At 34.9% G+C, this 23,324-nt stretch overlaps 1 protein-coding gene across 6 annotated transcripts in view; it reads left to right on the forward strand.

Annotated features, from left to right (window-relative positions):
- lrp8 (low density lipoprotein receptor-related protein 8, apolipoprotein e receptor) overlaps positions 1-23,324 on the forward strand; it is a 201,431-nt gene that overhangs the window by 122,625 nt on the left and 55,482 nt on the right. For 4 of the 6 annotated variants that reach the window (XM_051111510.1, XM_051111513.1, XM_051111511.1 and 1 more), the window contains exons 5-6: positions 5,384-5,416; positions 20,093-20,476. In XM_051111510.1, the coding sequence (XP_050967467.1) occupies positions 5,384-5,416; positions 20,093-20,476 (417 nt within the window). The remainder of the gene's footprint in view (positions 1-5,383; positions 5,417-20,092; positions 20,477-23,324) is intronic. The other 2 variants (XM_051111512.1, XM_051111515.1) reach the window with 1 other exon arrangement.

A 23,324-nucleotide genomic window follows, 5' to 3' on the forward strand; every position in this document is an offset into this window, starting at 1 on the left:
GTAAGATATTTTTAAATTAATAATTCTATTCCGCAAGGAAACATTAAATTGATCAAAACTTACATTAATGGCATTTATTCTACCAATCAAAAGTTTGCAAGCCTGCATTTATTTGAACCAAAATACAGAAAAAGCAGTAAAACTGTGAAATTGTTTTACTACTTAAAATAACTACTTTCTATTTGAATATATTTTAAAATGTAATTTATTCCTATGATCAAAGCTAAATTGCTAAATCAGCATCCTTACTCCAGTCTTCAGTGTGACGTAATCCTTCAGAAATCATCCTAATTTCTATTTCAGATAAATGCTGTTCTTCTGAACTTTCTATTCATCAAAGAAACCTGAAAAAAGTCTACTCACCTGTTTTCAACATAATAATAAATGTTTTTTGAGCAGCAAATCAGAGTATTAGAATCTGAAGAATCATGTGACTGTAGTGATGCTAAAAAATCAGCTTTAAAATCACAGGAATGAATTACATTTTAAAATATATTCAAATAGAAAACAGTTGTTTTAAATTGTAAAAATATTTCAACATTTTACTGTTTTTGCTGTTTTTTGGATCAAACAAATGCAGGCTTGGTGAGCAGAAAAGACTTCTTTAAAAAAAAAAAAAAAAAAAAAAAAAAACATTAAAAATCTTCCTGTTCAAAAACCTTTGACTGGTAGTGTACAATGTTACACATTTGTGAAGGATCCTCTTAGACTGGAATAATGAGCTTTGCCATTACAGGAATAAATTATGTTTTAAAATGGTAGAAAAATAGAAAACAAATACATTGAATATTTCCCAATATAACTTTATTTTTGATCAAAGAAATCCTTGGTGAGCATTAGAGACTTTTTCCAAAAACTTTTAAAGGGGTCATTGGATGTGTTGGGGAAAATTCATTTATGGGTGATTTTTGCATGCTTACGTGACAAACTTGTGTGTAAGGTGTGGGGAAAACAGCAGGTGGTAAAGTGCTGATCAGACTCCTGGGTAAAAAAGGGCCTCTGTTAGGGAACAACTGGGAACTGGGGACCCCACGTGCCATGAAGCTGACCCCGGGGTGAAAGCATAAATATGTATAGGGAATGCTGAGAAGGGATGATCTATAGAAGGTTTTCTTCCTTATATGACAGCAACGGCTGTTTTTAGTTTGTAACCTTGGGTGTGCAAAGAGATAAGGCGATAACTCCCTCCTTTGTCACACTCAGCAATCTGTTTGACTGTGAACCTTTCTTGCAAGAAATAAACCTTTAAAACGCAGCTGCGCAATTTGTCTTCATTGATCGAGAGCCTCAAGCAAAGATTTTTGCCACAACAGATGCAAACTGTACTTTTACATGTTGTTTGAACATTAATGTGTGACAAAAATCCATGCAGTGGTTTTTAATTAATCTGTAAAAATAATATCCCCTTTTTCAAATCGAGCCATTCTCAGATGCCTGAGGTGTGGCGTCACACCGACAGAGGCTGTTCCCACGATAGTTGATTGACATGAGCTCTTACTTCAGATCAGCTGTAACAGTCCGACCTCCATTGTTTCGATGCAGGAGCAGGGATTTAAGTTAGACAAGAATATCTCAGACTGAGAAATTGAGGTGTTGTGTTGCTGGATGTAATAATGAACATAGTGGTTGTCATTTACTCCTGACATCTGAGCCGCTGAAGATGCAGTGGATTACATTTGTTTGTGAAGGGAATGCACCTCCCTCAGAATAGGATGATTTTTGCAGAGCTCATTTTGAAGGTAAAAAGGGTGTTGTTTTACACTACCGTTGAGAACTTTTAACCAAATTATATTATAGACTTTTCATTAAGACCCTAAAGAATCATATCAACTTGTGGAAAATGGCCATCCGATGACCGCTTTAAAAAAATATGCACTTATGAATTGTATAATGGTGACAGTGAGTTTAATATTTAACCACAATCCCACAGTGGGGCTGTTATTTTTCAGTAACTTTATCTAAGTGAGGCTTTTTTTAAATTACCAATTTATTTATAAATGGAATTCCATGATTTTTAATAAAAAAGTCATTTGGAATTTATATATGAAAGAATTTAATTATCCTCGAAGTCACACAGAACAGAAAGAAGCCGTTTTGATTTGAAGCTTTTAGTGTGACACATTTAAAGGTGTTAAAGATTGAAATAATATCTGTTTTTATAAATGCAATTACAACAATCAATGAATTGCTTAGATTTAATTTTCTTCTTAAATTTCAATTTTGTGCATCTCTAAATTAATTAGACATTAGAAGCTCTTTATCCATCTTATTTTTATGTAAGAGCGGGTGCAGCCATTTGTAAATTTTATGGGTCTGGCTTCCGGTCTCATCTGCGTCCAACTATTTTGAGATGTACTGCAAATAGGTGTGTCTTACCATATTATTTTAATGTAGTATCTTAATAATGAACACACTGGTTTGTAGTGCAAACAGTTTTACCATTTATGACACGTTGCTATTCGTATTATTTATATGGGGTAATGAACTGGAAGTCTCACCCATACGCTTATTATTATTATTATTATTATTATTATTATTATTATACGTTTAAGAATAATGTTGATAGGTTAGTGTTGCAAATTCAAATGTGAAAATTGCATGTGCATTACTTCACATTGTAAAACCTAAATATTTTGATGAGATCACACCCTGAACATAAAGAGGACGTAAAGAGATTATTGTGTTTCTATGCTGGCCATTATCCAGTAATGTCCACAAAATACACATTTAACAATTGAATTGCCCTGTTGTGTTCATAATATGTAATTATACTGCCTATTGTTCAGCCTAGACACGTGTGCTTTTCATATCTCCAAGCACAGCCGAGTGAAATCTCTTGTCCTTGTGTCACTAAGGGCTTACGCTTTCTTATACTTAATCATGTAATAATGAAATACAGGACACGTCTTTCAACTCTAGCTCGATCTTTTATGGTTTTCCATTTTCTGACTATTAGCACTATGATTAGCACCGTGACAGCGTTTGTTTATCTCTGTGGATTTATAGCTGTGATTTGCGTGTCGCACGGTCCCGCGCTGAACTGGAAAATAAGAGCATTAACATCACTGTAATATTTCACTGTGCTGCTGATTATAATTGATTTCCTGCTTGATGTCTGGTCCTGAGACTTCTATTTTTTATTATAGAATAACCTGCAGGACTGCTCCTTTTGATTTATAATTGAAGATGTTAAGGCACGGTCTATGAATACATATTACTCTTAATGCCGTACAGCTCATAACTTCTTTTGAAGAATCATGTTTCACAAAAATTACATTTCAAATCCTTTTCATATCAGTCACCTCTACGTGAACCAGAAGCTCATCAGTCAGATGTGACACGGAGGAAAGAACATGGAAGACTGTAGTACTTTTGGGATTTTGCTCATTTGTTATAAAAAACGTTTAGCCTAATATTTGTAAGTTTTGCATCTTTAAAATGTAGTTGATTTATTGTAAATATATATACTACCATTACAGGTCCAAACTGTTCTGCTTAACATTTTGTGGAAACCATGATACGTTTTTTTTTTTTTTTTCAGGATTCTTTGAATATGAAAGCAGAACAATAGCACTTATTTTAAATATAAATCTTTTGTAACTTTAAGATTGTCTTTACTGTCACTCTTATATAATTTAATGAATCTTTGCTTTAAAAAAAAACTTTTTCACTGTAGTGTAAATAAATTTATAAATTGAATTTGAAAAAAAAAAATTATGGTTCTAAAACCAGAAATGACATAATAAGGTAGACATTTTTATATATATATATATATATATATATATATATATATATACATTTTATATATATACATTTTATATATATACTTATATTTTTATTACATTTATATTATTTTGTTTGTTTGCTTGTTTTTGAAATATTGCTGTTAAAATACTTTTAATGTCACAATTATTCCTGTTCTCTCTCTCTCTCTCTCTCTCTTTTTTTTTTTTTGATAGAAAAGTTGACAAAAGTTTTGGCATTTTTTTAAGTAATTAATAATTCTCCATGGTATAACAATGTGTAATAGTGTTAGCAAGCAGCAAAATTCTAACAGCATAATTTATTCATGCTGCAGTTGCATACTGGGAAGTTGAAAATCAGCAGCATTGCTCAGAGTTTGTTCTGAAGCCTCTGTTGTTGGTATTATGTAGATTCAAAGTTTTTCTCAGTTCTTAGTACGTTGTAGGGTGGATAAAAATTAATAGCCTTTTTACAGAGCAATATACATAATGTTAAAAACAACACTAGTGCTTTTATTTGCTGAATGTTGCGGCAGTGCATTTTTAGTTGGTTTACAAGACTCCACACATACATCTTAAACCTGCTGCACCCACAGAGCTCTTTGCAGTCTACTAAAGGTTGGAAGATTTACATAAAACATATCTTGGGGAGTCACAGACATGAATAAAATACTCTTAACATCACATTCCCATTTTTGTAGAAGAAAGCCACTGTTTGCCCTCAAACTCAGCTGTGTCCTTTTGCTCTCTACTCTCTCTATCTTTCTTTCCCCTCTATTACCTTAATCTGCAGATACACTGCAAAGGAAGCTTTTAAGTATAAGTTATTAGCAGTAACCTGCATTAAAAAATGGACAATCAAAGTGCCCTTTGCTCTTGTGGAAGCCCTATGAAGAAAGTTTAAAAGGTTTTAATTTCTGAAACTGCATTTGGGCAGAGAGAGGAACCCCCACTGAGCCAGAGTTGTGGTGTGTAGCTCATTATGAGGGAGGAGTTCCATGACGCCAGGGAAAAAAGCATTGAAGCCTCAAACGTGTGAAGTTAAATTGCTGGTTGCATATATACCTAAAAATAAATGTTAGCCCCATGTGATCCAAGATATATCTTGGATATATCTTGGATATATTCATATCTGTTTTGAGGAAAACATTCCAGGATTTTTCTCCATATAGTGGACATACAGTGGACTTCAGTGGTGGCTAATGGGTTGAAGGTCCAAACTGTAGTGGAAAGAAAACATCCAAAAGACAAATTAGCACAGATTTCATTAAATAATGCCTCATTTGCATATTTAAATCTAACGTTTGAGAAAACATGTAATGCAAAATGTTATCAATGTAATCAATCAACTGGGTAAGTAAGGTGAATTTTTTTTACCCTGTTTACATGCAGTGTCTCGCCTTAAAGTATTTAATGTCACAAACCTGTTCATCCAGAGTGTTCATCTAAAATGGAAAATTAATCATGTACTCGCCCTTATTTCATTCCAAATCTTTATGACTTTCTTCTGTGGAACACAATAGATGATATTTTTAGGAACGTTGGTAACTAAACAGTTTTGGTGACCACTGACTTTCATTGTATGGACAAAGAAAAAAAGCTGAGACATTTCTAAAAATATCTTCTTTTATGTTCCACAGAAGAAAGTCGTACAGTTTTGGAACAACATCAGGGTGAGTAAATTACATAATTTTAGTTTTTGGGTGTGTGAAATCTTGTTCATGTCAAAAATTATAACTATACTCATATTACCGTCCACACCAATGGACGATAACATTCTGTTTTTAATAACCGCACACTGCAGTTTTGTCATCTGCTTTAAATGCTCGAACTTAAGTCTCAATTCTGACTGGCTGTTCATGTTTTTGTCATTCGTCAACTGGAAAAAAAAAAGGTTCTGAATGTGATTCCAACAATATTGTTTTTTTTTGTTTTTTCTGTGTGGTTAACCTTATAGCTGTGGCTTGGAATTTGCTATTCTCATAGAATTAGAAGAACTGTCAAAACTCATGGTGTGAGCAGACCTAAAAGGGATATTTCACCCAAAAAATGAAAATTAACTCATGGTTTACTCACTCTCAAGCTAGTGTATATGACTTCCTCCTTTCAGACAAATATAGTCAGAGTTATATTAAGAGATGTCATGGCTTTTCCAAGATTTATAATAGCAGTGAATGGCTGTTGAAGGCCAAAAAAGTGCATCCATCCATCATAAAAAGTACTTCACATGGCTCTGAGGTTTAATAAAGGCCTTCTGAATCGAAGATATGTGTTTGTGTAAGAAAAATATCCATATTTAAAATTGTATAAACCATAATCTCTAGCAAATTGCTGTGTGTATGTTAACAAGAGAGTGGCATTCCGGCAGATGACGTAGGATGTTGGACGTTGGACGTAGATGTAATGTAATCTCCAGTGAGAAGTGTTGAATGCGTAAGCACAGAGGAAGGAGCAAATTCATGAACTAGAAGTACAAATCAAGGATTGGTAAAGAGAATTGGTGGAGGATTTAAATTTGAGCCAAGAGGATACTGGTTTTCCTTTTCTGTAAACAAAACTTGGTTTCGTACAAGACTAGCATATTCTTACGCTACGCTTACGTCATCTGCTGGAACTCTCTCATACGACAGTTAGCAGAAGCTAAAGATTAGAGTTTCTAAAGTTTTAAATATGGATATTTTTTTTATACACAAATGCATCAATTCAATTCAGAAGTCATTTATTAACCCCCAGAGTCATTTGGAGCACTTGTTATGATGGATGGTTGCACTTGTTGGGCTTCAAAATCTCAACAGCCATTCACTGCCATTATTAAGCTTGGAAGAACCAGGACCTTTTTAATATAACTCTAATTGTATTCAGGTGAAATAAGAGGTCATATTCACCTACACTCTTAAAAATAAAGGTGCTTTTTTTGTCTAAATGGTTTCATAAAGAACTTTTAATATCTTTGTTTCACAAAAGGTTCTTCGTGGTGAAAGAAGGGTCCTCAGATTATAAAAAGGTAAGAAAGAGAAAGAACCTTTGACTGAATGGTTCTTCTATGGCATCACTGTGCAGAACCTATTAAAGCACCTTTATTTTTAAGAGTGTAGGATGGATTGAGGGTGAGTAAAACATGGGGGAATTTTAATTTTTGGGTGAACAATACCTATAATGCTCTCACTGAGCCATAATGTTTTAGGTCACCCCTAGAGCACAGGACCGGTAGAAAAATCTGGTGTCAAAATATGCGTCAATTAATTCAAGTCACGTTGATTTGCTAGCACTGCACCTGGACAAGAAAAGCAGATATCTCACAAGCTGTCACTTTCCAAAAATGCCACTAAATGTTTAGTTCAGTCCTGTACTGCACCAACTGAAGGGTCATAGGATGTGATTGCCATTCTTGTGAACAGCTAAACTCCATGTGGACGGAACAAGATTAAGTTCTCAAACAGAAGAATGACAACTGTATTTATCTGCAGCGTGTACATGGCAATTAAAAATGAATGACTTCCAGTCACTTTGTCACTGCAAATGTAAGCATGTCTTTAAGGGCTATCTATTTTTCTTTTTAAGAATAAAGATAATTTTTATTGGTGCCTCTCAGCTCGTATTAAATGCTGGAGTGTTTATGTTTTATGCTGTAATATAATTGGATTTTAATTATCAGAATTAGATTTGTGTCACGCTGTGGGTGATATTACCCTTGAGATCTTTTCTTTATCTCATTCTATGTCCCCACTTCTGCCTCTCATTGTATATCCATAGAGATTAATGTACTGCACAGACACCCACTTGATTTCAGCAGACCCATCAGAAACTAATTAGGAGAGATACTAAAACATGCGAAAGCAATAAAAAAGAGATTACAATATGAAACGTGTTAAACTCTAGAGTATATAGACGTCTATATTGGAATTTTAACCATTATGAGAATTTTACGTATTACTCCAAACTAATCAATGGTCCCCAAACCAAAGTATTTCTAATTTTACTTCACAATTACTGCATTCTCTTCATGTAACATGTCAGTAAGCTGCCTTTTAAGCATTTCTGTAATTTCTGTAAATATACACCTCATATTTCCATCCAGAGGCTATCACATTTTCTGAAGCTTTGAACGATGTGAAACGCTAACTTAAAATCTGTACCTGGCACGTACTTGACTCGATATCTCTGCAGGCTCTTTTATTGCTTGGAGAAGAGTTACTTGGTCAAAGCTTGCGGTCGAACACTTCCCATCTCCAGGAAGAGATGAACTCCAGAACTGGATGCAGAAATAGATTTGTATTCCCTCTCCTCTTCCTCTACCCGATCCACACCTCTTCTTTATCTTCTTGCTCTTCCTACTCTTTTCACCAGGGTCCTCATTATTTGTTTGCTCTAAATATATTCACACATGAACACTTTTATGCATAGTTCATGATAGTTGTGTGGAAACAAGAATGCATTAACTTTTACATTGTTAAAAACTATTTCAAATAAATGCAGTTGTTCTGAACTTTCTATTCATTAAAAATAGAATAGAAAATAGTTTTCATGTTTTCAACACTGATAATAATATTACTTGAGCATATGATTTCTGAAAGAGCATGTGCGGAGTATTTGCTTCTGAAAATTCATCTTTGCCATCACAGGGACGAATTCAGAAAACGGTTATTTTAAATTGTAATATTACTTATCAATATTACACTTACTGCATCTTACAGACTCCAAACTTTTGAATAGCGTGTGTACACAGGAACAGCAACTCAAATTTGACCCGCATTCAATATTTATAACTGATTCTCTCATGAAAATCCAACATAAACATGAAGTTGCATTTGCAGCTCACTCAGGGTTAGAAGAAGGTCACGTCTGCTGTGTGCCACTAGCACTGAAATGTAATCATGTTTACTTGCTATGACAGGTTCTCGACTGTGAGCTCATTCTCGTGTAGCTAGTTTGGCCACACACCAGAGCCTATTCAATCAATTAAGATCGAATGGAAATTGCAGTCAAGCATTGAGGCATGTAATGTCGATCATTGCCTTGAGATGACTGTGAGATCAGATAAGAGAAGCGAGGGATGCTGGTGACACCCAGCAGATCTTAATGTGGGAGGATTTGAAGTGCACAGATAGAGATAAAACTATTGAAATAGAAGGAAGAAATATATTAAGCACCAGAAAAGATGGAAAAGACAAACACGTGAACCAGTCTGTTATTTAGTGTGGTAGAAGGTTATGTGTGGGAGTAGGTACAATATGCAGTTTTTTGAGTTTATGTGAGAGTGTTATTTTTGCTGTTCTTGGAAAGACTACAAGCAAATAATCTTCTGTGTCCTCTTTAATATATAGAACATTGTGGGGGTAATAATTTGAGTCCCTCTATTCTAAAACCTAGTGAGCTGTCTTGCTGCTTGTCCCTACAGTACATACATCTATCATTGAGGTTGAAGGTTTACATACACCTTGCAGAATCTGCAAAACGTTAATTATTTAACCAAAATAAGATGGATCATACAAAATGTATGTTATTTTTTATTTAGTACTGACCTGAATAAGATATTTCACATAAAAGATGTTTACACAGCCCGCAAGAGAAAATAAAAGTTGAATTTATAAAAATGACCCTATTCAAAAGTTTACATACGCTTGATTCTTAATACTGTGTTGTTGCCTGAATGATCCACAGCTGTGTTTTTTTGTTTAGCGATAGTTGTTCATGAGTCCCTTGTTTGTCCTGAACAGTTAAACTGCCTGCTGTTCTTCAAAAAAATCCTTCAGGTCCCACAAATTCTTTGTTTTTTCAGCATTTTTGTGTATTTGAACCCGTTCCAACAATGGCTGTATAATTTTGAGATCCATCTTTTCACACTGAGGGAAACTGAGGGACTCGTATGCATCTATCACAGAAGGTTCAAACGCTCACTGATGCTCCAGAAGGAAACACATTAAGAGTCGGGGGTGAAAACTTTTGAACAGAATGAAGATGTGTACTTTTTTCTTATTTTGCCTAAATACCATAGTTTTTTTTTTCATTTAGTATTGCCCTTCAGAAGCTACAGAGGATACCTGCATGTTTCCCAGAAGACAGAATAAGTTAAATCTACCCTGATCTTCAAATTCAAAAAGTTTTCACCCCCCTGCTCTTAATATATTGTGTTTCCTTCTAAAGCATCAGTGAGTGTTTGAACCTTCTGTAATAGTTGCGTATGAGTCCCTCAGTTGTCCTCAGTGTGAAAAGATGGATCTCAATATCATACAGTCGTTGGAAAGGGTTCAAATACACAAAAATGCTGAAAAACCAAAGAATTTGTGGGACCTGAAGGATTTTCTGAAGAACAGCAGACAGTTTTACTGTTCAGGACAAACAAGGGACTCATGAACAACTATCACTAAAAAAAAAAACACAGCTGTGGATCATTTAGGTAACAACACAGCATTAAGAATCAAGCCTATGTAAACTTTTAAAAGGGGGTCATTTTTATAAACCTAAATCTATCTCTAGAAATTCTCTGTTTTACGTCCAGCTTGTTTTTTGAGACACTGGTTGTGTCCAACTCTTTAACAGTCTAAATATGTCAGAATGCATGAAACAGCACTAGACATCCCCTTTAGGGATGTCTACTTAGGCAGCTGACTAAGATTTGGGACAGCAGGACAGCAGAGCTTCTGTCTTTCTCGCTTCTTTGCTTTTCGTTCGCTTTTCGTTCCATTTTCATTCCCAGGCTTTAGCACTTCTCTGGGTGCTGTGAAAATTCTCATCACCGAAAAACACAAGCTATCACCACCTACAACACTCAGCCTCTGCTGTAGCACTGAGGAGGCTGTAATAATGAAGTATTACAGTATCTACTGAAGCATTTCCTCAGGGGAGATTCAGAGGATCTAAATGCTGCACAAGAATATCTATTAATCTGATTATATCAGTATCCGCAGGATTATTACCAACAGCTAATGTGATTACGGCAAATATTAAATCTGTTTTCATGCATCCGTGTAAAATTCTAATTACAGCACTGGCAGAAAGTGTAAGACGCACTATGATTTAGATATTTATTTGTCTGATGTTCTTAGTGTTCATTTATTTCCTGGGTGACATTGAAGTTGATGAATTCTGAGATGTGCTGTCTGATATGTGCTAGTCCCCTGATTGAATCAAATAGGAACTGAACTTGATTCCCAGTGAAATTAATGAATCATTTGCTTTTTGATAATGTCAGAACGTTTGGTTCATTTCATATCTAAAAATCTGTTTTTTATTCTGTTACGGACTGTTTTGTGTGCACAGGCTATGCCGTCTATACAGGGAAGCTTTTGCCCTTTTGTGCTTTATGTGGGTGGGAATATTGGCTGTACTCAGCACACAGTTGCATAGGCTGAGGTGTTTGCACCCGTGTAATGCCAAACGTTATGCCGAACCTCTTCTATCCCCTGACAATAGCCTGATATTTCTCTTTCATCTGTGCTGCCATTTGCTAATCCACCCAGAGGTAATGCCCCCCTACCCCTGGTCAACATATAGCTGCACTTCAGCAGGTGTGAAAATGTCTTTCACCGTAAACAGCTGAAGGCTTGGTGCAGAGAGGTTTGTCCAGAGAGCTCTGCTCTAAATTAATTTGTTGCACAGAGGGGTCAATCATTTTCCAAACTGTATAATAGAGATTCAGACCATTTCAACTGCTCTCTCAGTCATTTCTGCACTGTAAAAAGGAATTTGCACTTATTACCTTGAGAAGCTATTTCTGATTTTATAAGTCAGATCAGGTTATACGACCAATAAAATGACCTTTATTGGTACAAACCAAATTATACAGGTTGATTTAGACATATTAGTTAATTTCTTTGAGTTGGATGAAGCTAGCTCATTTAGATTCTAACACATTAAACACATTTTAGGTTAAATTAAAGTCAGCTTAAAGGTCCCATAAAAATTAAAATTGTGTGTTATAACATTTATCAGCTAGTATATTCCTATATGCTGACTAAATTCACTTTTAGCAGGTCATGTGCATTTCAAATTTGGCAGAAACTATTTGCGCTAAGAGCAGATACTGTTACTATTTTGTAAATAGATACTATTCACACATGAAGGCCTATTAAACACTTTATTCCCACTACTTAATGGTTAAATTAAAAAATATTTATCAAATAGCATGTCTAATTAATTTAAATCATGAAACTTATACATTTAGCAGCAGTTTATTGAAAGTTTAACAAAAAATACATTTTAAGGCCCTGTGAAATGTTTTTTTTCCCCTCAAATTCAGTTTTATTTTTACCAAATTTTGTTTTCCATTAATTTTTATTTCATGTTTTTTTTTTTTTTTTTTTTCTCTCTCAAAAATACTGTTGTGAATTTACATTTTTTTGGTAAATAAATTCTGGTAAATATTTTTTTGGTGAATATTTCTTAAATAATGTTTTAATAATTGTATTAGTAGTAGTAGTAGCACCATTACATTAAGTAATATGTGTCTGTCACAGTTTCTTCAAGTTAAACTGAACTTTTATTTTGATGGGTTGCTGTGAAGACCTGTAAGTTTTTGTTTGTATGTGATATGACGAGAGTTTTTCTCAAAATAAACTGTAAAATGCTTATGAAGTTACTCTCAGTGCAATTCTAGACTGTTTTTGTGTTCATGTTCTCATGTTTTGAGACGACAGAGGCAGAAAACACTGCGAGTGTCACGCACACTTTGTATGTGTGTAGTAATCGAAACTGCGCGTCTGCGCCATTCATTCACACAGAGACACACAGAACATCCAGGATTCATATTTAAACAGTATTTTTGTGGCTTGATATTTAGACACTAGTCCATATTGCATTTTGGTTTAAGTGTACTTTTGTGTAATTCAAGTGTAATTCATCCCAAACTGGGCATTCTGTCGCAATTCTGTGACGTTCCGCGTTATACAGTAAATTCTATTTTTATGTCTGAATTCCGCAATTCTGTTGGCATTTTCTGCATCGCGAAATCGTAGGGGCACTTTATTTCTGCTTTTTGAGATTTTTCTTCATTATTTTTATTTAAAATCTTGCACTGCACAGGTTTTTGTCCAGTCAAATCCTGTCTACAATGAGAATGTCCCTCCCACTTATGTCATCTTCAAGCTGGCGTATAACAAAGTGGGTCACAGCTGTGGCATAACTAAAGCTTATTGGCTATTTAAGAAAATAAAGAAACAATTCCTTTAGTGTATTCAGTCAAGATTTTCTGCTTCAGTTGGAAGTGCATCAAAACCTTTGTTTACAGTGTGATTTCAATGAAAACTTTAATGAAACGGTAGCTCACTGCCAGAGTTATATTACTGGTTTATTTTCTTCACACAAGAAGAATCATATACCAGAGTTGCCAAACAAAATGTCTTATTCCTTCTAAAAGCTCGTGACTGGCTAATGAAACCACACTGAGGGCTTACAGAATTACCGGCCTGAACTAATTCCCTGTCCTCTTCAATTTCTCTTTCTTGCTAGTATATCCTCTTTTCCTGATGCTGTGCCTGCAGGCGCTGTTGTCAGCACTGGGAAAAGCTTCATGAGGGGGATCTCATTCAAAGCATCACAGTCTTTAGCTGCCTCAGTATGTTGGTGGCACCTCGTTCCCTCAGCTCAGTGCATCATGGTTACAGTCTTTCCCCCCCGGAGGAGGCTAGTCCTTCTCTCTGATACGGGATACTATAATATTACGGGCTGATGGAGGACAGTGGTGAACGCACCATTAACTCTGTGCTGACTTAGTGCCTCGGGCCATTTGCTGAGCGTAGCATGAGCCTCAGCGCTTAAAGCTGCCCCCGGTGGCTTGTTCTCACAGATATGGGGTGGTCATTTAAATTGAAATATCTTTGGTGTAAGTATTGTGTTAAAAGTGTTAAAAAGTGTTAAAAAAATGTCCTTCTGTTCCAGTTTAATGTGCAAATGTTAATGTTAATGTCGTTAATGTTCAGGGAGATTTGGAGAATTAACATGATTGCAAGTTTGGTATTGCTTTTATACAATAGTTCAATAAATAATAAGTTATTATTAAGTAAACCCACAGTGATGAATCAGAATAAATCTTGTATTTGAACAAATTGATTGAATGAATGATTCAGTGACTCAGGCAAAACAGTTACATGTTTATTACTGAATGAGTCAGTGTTTTCAAAAAGAATTGGTGAATGATTCAGTGACTCGCATGTAAAAACAACCACTTGTTTATTTCCTGAGCAAATCTGTGTTTTGAACAAATTGATTGAATGAATGATTCAATGACTCACTCATAAAGACATTAACTTGTCACCACCTACTGATGCATTTATGCAATTTATGGAAAGAGTTACTTAAAAATCATGAAATGTTTTTAGAATGTTGAAATGTCCTACAGTGTGGTCCATCAAAAGGTATTTAAAATGAATTTTTATTAATTAGTTTACAGTTGTTATGAATGCAGCTTTTCTGTACTCATGTTAATTGAGAGACTACATGGAATATTTGACAGGAACTAACTGTTGTATAATGCATGATATAACATATATACTGTATTTATGTCATACATTATACAACAGTTATTTCCGGTCAAATATTCAGTGTGGTCTCTCAATTAACACAAGGACATAAAAGCTGTATGTATTTATTTCACATTCAGTTCTGCTAAATATTTTTCAGCTCTCTGTTGTTTGCCTGTGTGTGGTTCAAGGTCACAGAGATCTTGTTAATGTAAAGCCCTATCTACTACCTGTCTGTTGTTAGCCCGGGGAATGAGTATTTGACGTTGGTCAGTGGAATTCAATTGACCTGCTTTGAGCTTTTCCTTTCCGCTCTCTTAAAATCTATTCACTGTTGTGCCTGACCTCTAAACGAGATAGCATCAAAATCCACACAGCGGAGATACATCAGCAGCCTTTGAATGACGAAGTCAATCTGGCTCAGAGCTGCGTGTGTTTGCTACTCTTTTATGCTTCTGTAACATTGCTAAAGGTGGAAATCCACCTATCTAAACTGTTTTTAAAAAAACAGATCGATTTGTTTGTCTCTTTATTTCAGTACTGACATTTCAGGCATTTGTTTGGTCCAAAGACATTAGTTAGTAAAAGACATTAGTTAGCCAAAAGCTTAGCATTGTAACTTTTTGGTAGCAATTGTGGTCAGTTTTATGACAGTATATTTCTGTTGTAATATTCATGTTATTATACTTAGAAATTACATTTTTAGATTTTCTGAGGAACATTTTAGTCCTTGCCCATGAAAAAGCTAAGGATACTAACATGTTAAATGTTAAGTAGTTTTCAGGGGTATGTGGGTGCTAACCCTTATTAAAATTAACCTGGTTTTATAGTAAACTTGTAGTAACCATGAGTTTTTTTGGTGGATTGATTACCATTTGTATAACCACAGTTTTTCTACACTCTAAAAAATGCTGGGTTAAAAACAACCCAACTTGAGTTATTTGGCAACCCAGCGATGGGTAATTATTGGACAGAACACATGCTGGGTTATTTTGACCCAACTGGTGGGATTAAATGTTTTTACCAAACATGCTGTGTTATTTTATTTATGTAAACTGCGAAAAATTATGCGACATACAATCGTTTACGCCCTTTAAAAATGTGATATCGCCCCCCACTGGCCAGTTTCTTTCAAACTTCTCTCAGACATTTAGGGCTGTGATTCGAACAGGACCACAGAGTTTCGGTTCGATCTGCCTCCGTTAACTCTGTGCTGAAACTTCGTTGGCCAGTGTCCCCATGTTTTTTGAGACCAAGACCATGCGCGTCTTTAATGTTGAAAGGGCACATGGTTGTGCAGCTATAGCCACTTTTATGTTTTTCCCTCTAATAACGCCACCAAGTGACCAAGCTCTGTGAATTTTTTTTTATGTTTTTCCTTGTGACCTCAGTTTGAGCTCTTACATAAGTGTTCTGAGTTTGGCAAAGATATCTTATTCTGTCTAGGAGTTATAGGCATTAGGTTGTCCTGCCCCTTTCGAACGTTTTGATATTCACCCTCCAGAGAATATTTCTGCACTGGTTTGGTTCCAATCGGGCGAAAAACCTAGGACTAGTTCGCCAAAGTATGTTTTTTAAAAAATGTGAAATACCCGAAAATTTTGCCAGGCTCACAATCGAATCTGAGGCATGTGTTGTGTCTCCCATGAGCCAAGGAACATAAGACACTTGAGCCTGTGACTAACGGTTTGGGAGTTATGAGCGATTTCATACACCCCTGTCAGGCTGATTGGGGCGAGCCTTGGTAGGCGGTGTAAATATTACCATCCCTCCAAGTTTCAAGTCTCTACAAATTACGGTTTGGTCTGCACTTGTTGTTCTAACAATTACAATAGGGTTTAAAATTGCTTAATAAATGTTTCTTTTGATTATTGCTGATGCTTCTAGTAATGCCCCCAGTGTCTGATTTTTTTTTTTTTTTTTTTTTTTTTTTTTAAGTTCATTTTGAGTTCATTTTAAGCCAGCCATATAGCAATCTTTAAACAATAGTTGAGTTAAATAAAACTACCCAGAAGGTTGGGTTAAACATTTAACCCAACCTCTGTGTCAAAACAGCCCAATCACTGGGTTTGATAGTTGTGTGATAGGTTTTTTTTACTTGTGGTAAAACCATGGTTAATTTTTATAAAGGAAGGTGAATGTTTTTAACATGAGTTGTAGTTTCTAGAATGTTCTTGTTAGGGCATTACCATTTAGTTACTGGGATCCTTTGCACAAGTAAACAAACCTGTTCTTGTCCCTAGAAATGGCTCGGATCCCTTCTTCAATGTAACACTTAGCGAGCACCGCTAATCAGTGTTTAGTATAGGTTTATTTAGTGTGTGAATATATTTTATCCATCCAATTCACACCTTGTGCAAGTGTATAGAGCTGGATGATTTGATTTTCACTCCAGCTGGAATGTGACAGCGCAGTCTGAGTTCACTGGCGTATGATAAAGCTGTCCATGTTTGTTCTGTTCCTCTCTGAGAGGATGTTGTTTTAGGCTGCTGTCTACATCACAGGCCGAGCACCTTTTCATTTTCACTACTGCCCTTCTTGTCCCTCAAGAGAAGAGAAGGGTCAACCAATTCAATCTCCCCCTGCTTAGAGCAAACAAAACCTTCCTTCCCATGCACTGTACACACAAAAAAGATCCAGTCACGTTACTTTCTTTTAACAACATGCTCCTTTTGCTGCCTTGACCTTGAAGGTGGAGAAATGTAGTAGCTTTTTAATATCTACATATGCCAAATTTGTCAGAAGATCATTCCAGAAGACATCAATAGTCTTCAATATTCATTGAACAGACCTTTAGGTGACCGACAGCAATTTCAGAGGTTGCTTTCGTAATGGACCTTGTTGATTAGTTTTTGTTTTTTTAGATGCTTGTTGGCTAATCAGCTTTGCAAAAACACAATTAGCATCATATCTCATTGAGCATTATTGTAATTGGCTTCAAAAGCAACCAGCGTAGGTGGCGGAAATATGAAATACAAATCAGCTAAAGTGCAATGAACAACAAGAATGACCTTTCAGTGAGCAGCACAAATAACATTGATTTCGAGTCCGGCAATACAATTTTGATAATGTCACCGTTTTGACGGTAAAAGTGTTTTATGAGCCCCAGCTGCTCTTTGCAAATAGTTTGCATATTTACAGGTTTATCGACGCAAAGTCACACAAAGTCAGGATCGATATCTCTCGTATCCTCTCCGCTCAAACGCACTCGCACGCGATCACATGCTCGTAAGCCATTTCAAATCCTTTTACAAAACTGGCCTCTGTGAATGTAATACCCAGTCGCCTTACAGATCTTCAGGACGGTTATTCCGGTGGGGTGGGTGACCCCATTAAAGAATGGACAGGCGTTTGCTACAGCACAGTTAAGCCCATTTAGTGTCTGCCGCCAGTGTGGGGCTGAAGTGTGAACCTCAGGTCATCCACGGCCCAGTTGAATCGGTGAGGTCACGGAGCTCACGTCAGCACAGAATAGCTTAGTGCTAATGCTACATTTGCCATAAATTTTCAGTGGGAAGTGTGATTCAGGCATTTTATTGTAATGGTACCTCACTGGTTTGGTGACGTGACATTGTTAAACAGAAACCCATGTCTTTTTTCCCACTGTTTTAATAGAAGTTGGATCAAGTTTACTCCAACTGATGAATACAAAACATAAGGAAAAAAATATATTATAAAATGAGACTTGTCTAGCTTGTCCTAAATAATTTTACTTCTTGGATGATGAAATGTCATCATAAATCAGTTACAAAAAGGGGAAATATGATGGGAAAAGAGTAACCTGACAACTTCAGGTCCTTTAAATAATACAGTTTAAAATAAAATCTAAATGTGTACAATGACCAGAAGATATAAACAATGACAAAATGCTAGCCTATATAGTTAGGCTGGGTAAAAAAAAAAAAAAATTCTCAATTTTAATCGATTCTCATTTTTACGAAACGATATTGATTTTTAAATCCCAAGAATCAGTTAGTCCAGTTGTAGCATGACTCCCATCTAATAAATCGCAATAGGCTTTGTGCTTTGTTACTTTTGATATAAAACAAAGTCTCAGATTTGAACTTCTGTTCTGTTTATTTCAGTGTTCAAACAATGAATGCTGTTTTAGCGCTGTTCAATGTGGAATGATAGATTGCTGTAGTGCCTCAGTTCAAGGGAAGCGGAAGAGCAAACGCATGTGAACTGACCATCTCATTTGATTTAATACCATTTTCAGCACAAAATTAACATGAATGAACATCCAATGTTATGTTAAAAGAAAGCGTACAACTTTCCAAAACTAACTGTTTCAACCGTGCAAAGACGCCAATATAACAGCTTGTAAACAATGTCACGTAAACATATTCTGGTGACTTGTTAGTCTGCTAGAAAAAAATATATATAAATAAATATATAAACATATGCACAATATAACATCTTCATTATAATCTTTACTGTTCTTCAATGTTTAAATAAAGTTTATATAACATTTAATAATGTTTATATACAGCTGTGATGTTTTTATGACAGCCACCGTTTAAATGTTTATATTTTAAAAAAGGAATAGAAGTAGAAATATAATTGATATTGTGACTTTATTATTATTATAAAAACTTTTAGTATAATGTGTACAAATCAGTTCACTTTAACCTTCAATATTGGTAATATATATGTATTACAAACTGACGTATATTTTACAATGAATATTTTTATACGAACTGATGTATATTTTTACTGTACTGTACTTGATATAAATTCAAAATAATTATTATTAACTTGAATTGAAACAAACCGGAAATCGAATTGGAAGCTTGTAAATTATAATCGTGAAATTTGTGTCAAAACCCAGCCCTATTATATTTAGGGCTCTATGAAATCTATTTTATTTTTCATGAAACTTACACAATTTAGCAACAATTTATTAAACATTTAACAAATTACAAAAGTTTGACAATTACATTTCAAAGCCCTGTGAAATAAGTTTTTTTTTTTTTTTTTCTCATATTCAGTTTTATTTTTACCAAATTGTATGTTTTTCATTATTTTCTGGATTCAATTTTAATGTTTTCATTAAAATGTAACAATTATAATAATGTCTAATGAATTGATTTTATAAAGAGTGAATTTATTATTTAATTTTTTTAATTTAATAATTTTTTTAGAAATACTGTGGTGTGTATTTACATTTTTCTGGTAAATAAATTCTGGTAAATGTTTTAATTGTGTATTATAATGTTTTAAAAAATTATATTATTTATTATTAATAATTTTATTTACTATTAGTACTATCATTACATTAAGTAATATATAATTCTGTCTCAGTTTCTTCAAGTTAAACCAAACTTATATTTTGACGGGTTCCTCTGAGGACCTTTAAGTTGCTGTTTGTATATAATACTATGATAACTTTTTCTCAAAAGAAAGGGTAAAAGAGCCACTTCATGATGTTTATGTGTTCATGTGCATTCATATATTGTGTCAGCAGAGGCTGAAAATACCGCAAACTTCACGCGTGCTTCAGTATGTGTGTAGTAACTAAAAACTGCTCGTCTGCGCCATTCATTCACACAGAGACATGCAGAAAACGCTATATTCACAGACACTAGACACTCAAATTTGGCACATTCCGTGACATTCCACATTATACCGTAAATTCCATTTTTAGGACTGGATTCCGCAATTCTGTCTTCATTTTCATAGGGCCCTATATATAATGCAAAAAAGTTGGAAACACAGGAAGAAAAACATGCTTGTGAGAAGTTGAAATGTCTAAAAATGTCTATATTAACATGCAGTAGTTAAAGGTCAGCTATCAACTTTTTATTGTTCAAGTTATTTTTTACATACTGTATTTCTGTTTGAGGGACTGTAAGACTCTGTGTTAATAAAGCACACTTTTCTACTTTCCAGATGCCAAGGCTTGTCCTGCTAAAGAGTTCCAGTGCCGTAACCGTCTGTGCGTGGCACCCACGTTCGTCTGCGATGGGGATGATGACTGCGGCGACGGTAGCGATGAGGAGAAGTGCACGGCAGCCACGGCCAGCACCTGCGGGCCGCACGAGTTTCGCTGTAACGACTCCGAGTGTATCCCAGCGCCGTGGAGCTGCGACGGAGACCCCGACTGCAGAGACAAGTCAGACGAATCTCTGGAGCGCTGCAGCCGCAGGACGGAGCCTCAAAAACCCCACTGCCAAGCGGGGGAGTTCCGGTGCAGGAGTGGGGAGTGTATTCACCTCAACTGGAAATGCGACGGGGATGTAGACTGCAAGGACAAGTCTGATGAGGCCAACTGTCGTAAGTGTACAAGAAGACTAAATATTTTTAATATAATGATCACAGTTATCATTCTTAGGCACATGTTTCCTAAGGTATTTACATTGGAAAGGCTTGCTGTGTGGTGATTGAGTTAATTAAATTAGTTAATAATCAGTTTTGCCACTTGGCTGCATTGCATGCTCTTTTTAATGCTGCACGCAGGCTGTTCTAGTCATTATAAATTACGGTCACGTTCTGGTAAAGTAGTAAAACACATGGTGTATTCATAGAGAATGTTGTTCATTTAGAATCAATCCTCTATTGTTTGTTCCTCCTAATTCTGTTAACGCAAATACACTGCACACATGCCAACATAGATTAACTTGGTTTTGTTGGTCTGTAGTCTTACAAGGTCAACGTATTGTTTTTGCCGACAATGATAAAATAATAAAACATTCAAAAATTAAATTAAATTAAATATTATTTTATTACAAAATATACTCAAAATAATTTAATGTCGTATTAACAATGGACTTAAAATACAATGAAAAGAAGTTTAAAATTAATATGGTTTCCATCTGTTACAGTATATATAATTAGAGCTGGCTAATTTTGACGTTATTTAGAAAAATGTATTATTAAAAATTAAAATTAAAGATTTTTAAAGTATTTTGAAAATGCTGCACTCTGTATTGATTTCTAAAGCCAATATCTACTCAGTGCTTTGTCTGACAAAATTATTAATTGTCTTTAAAAAATCTTAATTTAGTTTAATATTTTTTCAGCAAATATTGATATATAGAAATTTGATTATTGCTAAATTAATTAGCATGTAATTTGTCATGTTTTTAAATGATTTATGTACAATACAGTCGAATCAGAGTCTGTGAGCATGAATGTTTATTAAAGGTAAAGCTCACCCAAAAATGAAAATTGTGTCATTAATTACACACCCTCATATTGTTCCAAATCCATAAGACCTTCGTTCATCTTCGGAACACAAATTAAGATATTTTTGATGAAATCTGAAAGCTTTCTGACCCTTCATAGACAGCAGCACAACTGACACATTCAAGGCCCAGAAAGGTAGCAAGGACATCGATAAAATAGTCCATAATTTTATAAGGTAACTTTACATTTCACAGATTTGTTTCTCCATAGGCATGAGGAAACAAGCATGTGTTTGTTTGAGCACATGTAATCCTTAACACACAAAACCTGCAGCTCTTTGTTTGCATGTGCATTATTGATGCAGAGCGTGTGCACTCACATATACAGTTTGTTTTAGCATGTGTGTGTTTATTTAGATAATGATGTTTAATTTCCATGGATTTATGACATGTAAATCTGTATGAACTACTGTGGTAGCGGCATGGTAATGTCTTAGCGGTTGCTAGGCAACACGTGTGTTTTGAGGAATGGCAGAGTGCCCTTGAGTAAGCGCTCTGTGAGTGTTGTCTCAGTGTAGGGTTCTTGTATGGGATTGTGTACCATCCTCAAAATAGTATCTGTTAAAGTCATATTTTGGTCATTTTGCATTATAGGTTATTGGATTTAAAGGGATAGTTCACCCAGAAATTAAATTCTGTCATTAATTACTCATCCTTATGTCGTTCCAAACTGTAAGACCTTCGTTCATATTCGAAACACAAATTAAGATATTTTGATGAAATCTGAGAGCTTTCTGACCCTGCATAGACAGCAACGCAACTGAGACGTTCAAGGCCCAAAAAGGTAGTAATGACATCATTAAAATAGTCCATTACAAGAATACTTTGAAAATAATGACTTTATTCAACAATTTTTCTTCAGAGTAACACGATGCATGCCGATGCAGGAGCCGGCATTCTGATGTTGAACCCTGTGTCTTCGTAAACATGTCTGAAGATTTCTATAGAGAGGAAGAACTGCAAATTTTGCCCAGCCTTATTTATTTGAAACAGAATATACAAACAATGAACTTAAGAGAGATGGACTTTCTACTGCCTATGCAGGGTCAGAAAGCTCTCAGATTTCATCAAAAATATCTTAATTTGTGTCTTGAAAATATCTTATGAGCTATGAAATCCATTTTATTCCATAAAATTCCATTTTATTATTTTTTCCGTTTTAAATTTTTGGATTCCCGTTTTTTTTCCGTTTTAATTTTTCTAGACTCCTTTTTAATGGTTAAATTAAATTGTATTAATCAAAAAGCATGTCTAACTAATTAAAATCATGAAACTTATACAATTTCATAATTTATTATTATTATTTAACAAAAATTGCATGTTTAGGGCCCTATGAAATGTTTTATTTTTTCTCTCCATGTTTTATTGTTATCAAATTCTGCGTTTTAGCTTGTCGAATTATTTGAATGCATACATTCAAATTTATTTTTAAAATAGCCTTATTTTTTCCCTCAGAAATTCTGTGTTGTGTATTTAAAATTGTCTCGTTATCAAATGAAGGCATAAAACATTAATTTTATTTATCTTTTAATTATTGAAAATTAAGTTTATTTTTTGGCAAACAAAGGGCATTTACTATTAAAAACGTGGAGGAAATGTTGTGTGATTATACCCTAAACAATAATGCTTGTTTTATTTTAGTAGTAGTAGTAGGCTATGTAAATTTTACTGAACAATAGTAATATATTTCTGGCATAATGTCTTCAAATTAAACTGGACTTTTATTTTGACAGGTTGCCGTGAATACCTTAACAGTTCTGTGTGTATGATGTCATTAGTCAAAAGGAAGGGTCAAATGCTAATGAAGTGACTCTCAGAGCAGCTCTGGAGATGTTGTTCATATATATATGTCCCCATTTAGTGAGACAAAAGATGCTGAAGTCACTGCAAACAAAATGCACGCTTCAGTATGTGTGTAGTAAACAAAACTGCATGTG

Source organism: Labeo rohita, chromosome 6 (assembly GCF_022985175.1).
Source record: "Labeo rohita strain BAU-BD-2019 chromosome 6, IGBB_LRoh.1.0, whole genome shotgun sequence".
NCBI lineage: Eukaryota > Metazoa > Chordata > Actinopteri > Cypriniformes > Cyprinidae > Labeo > Labeo rohita.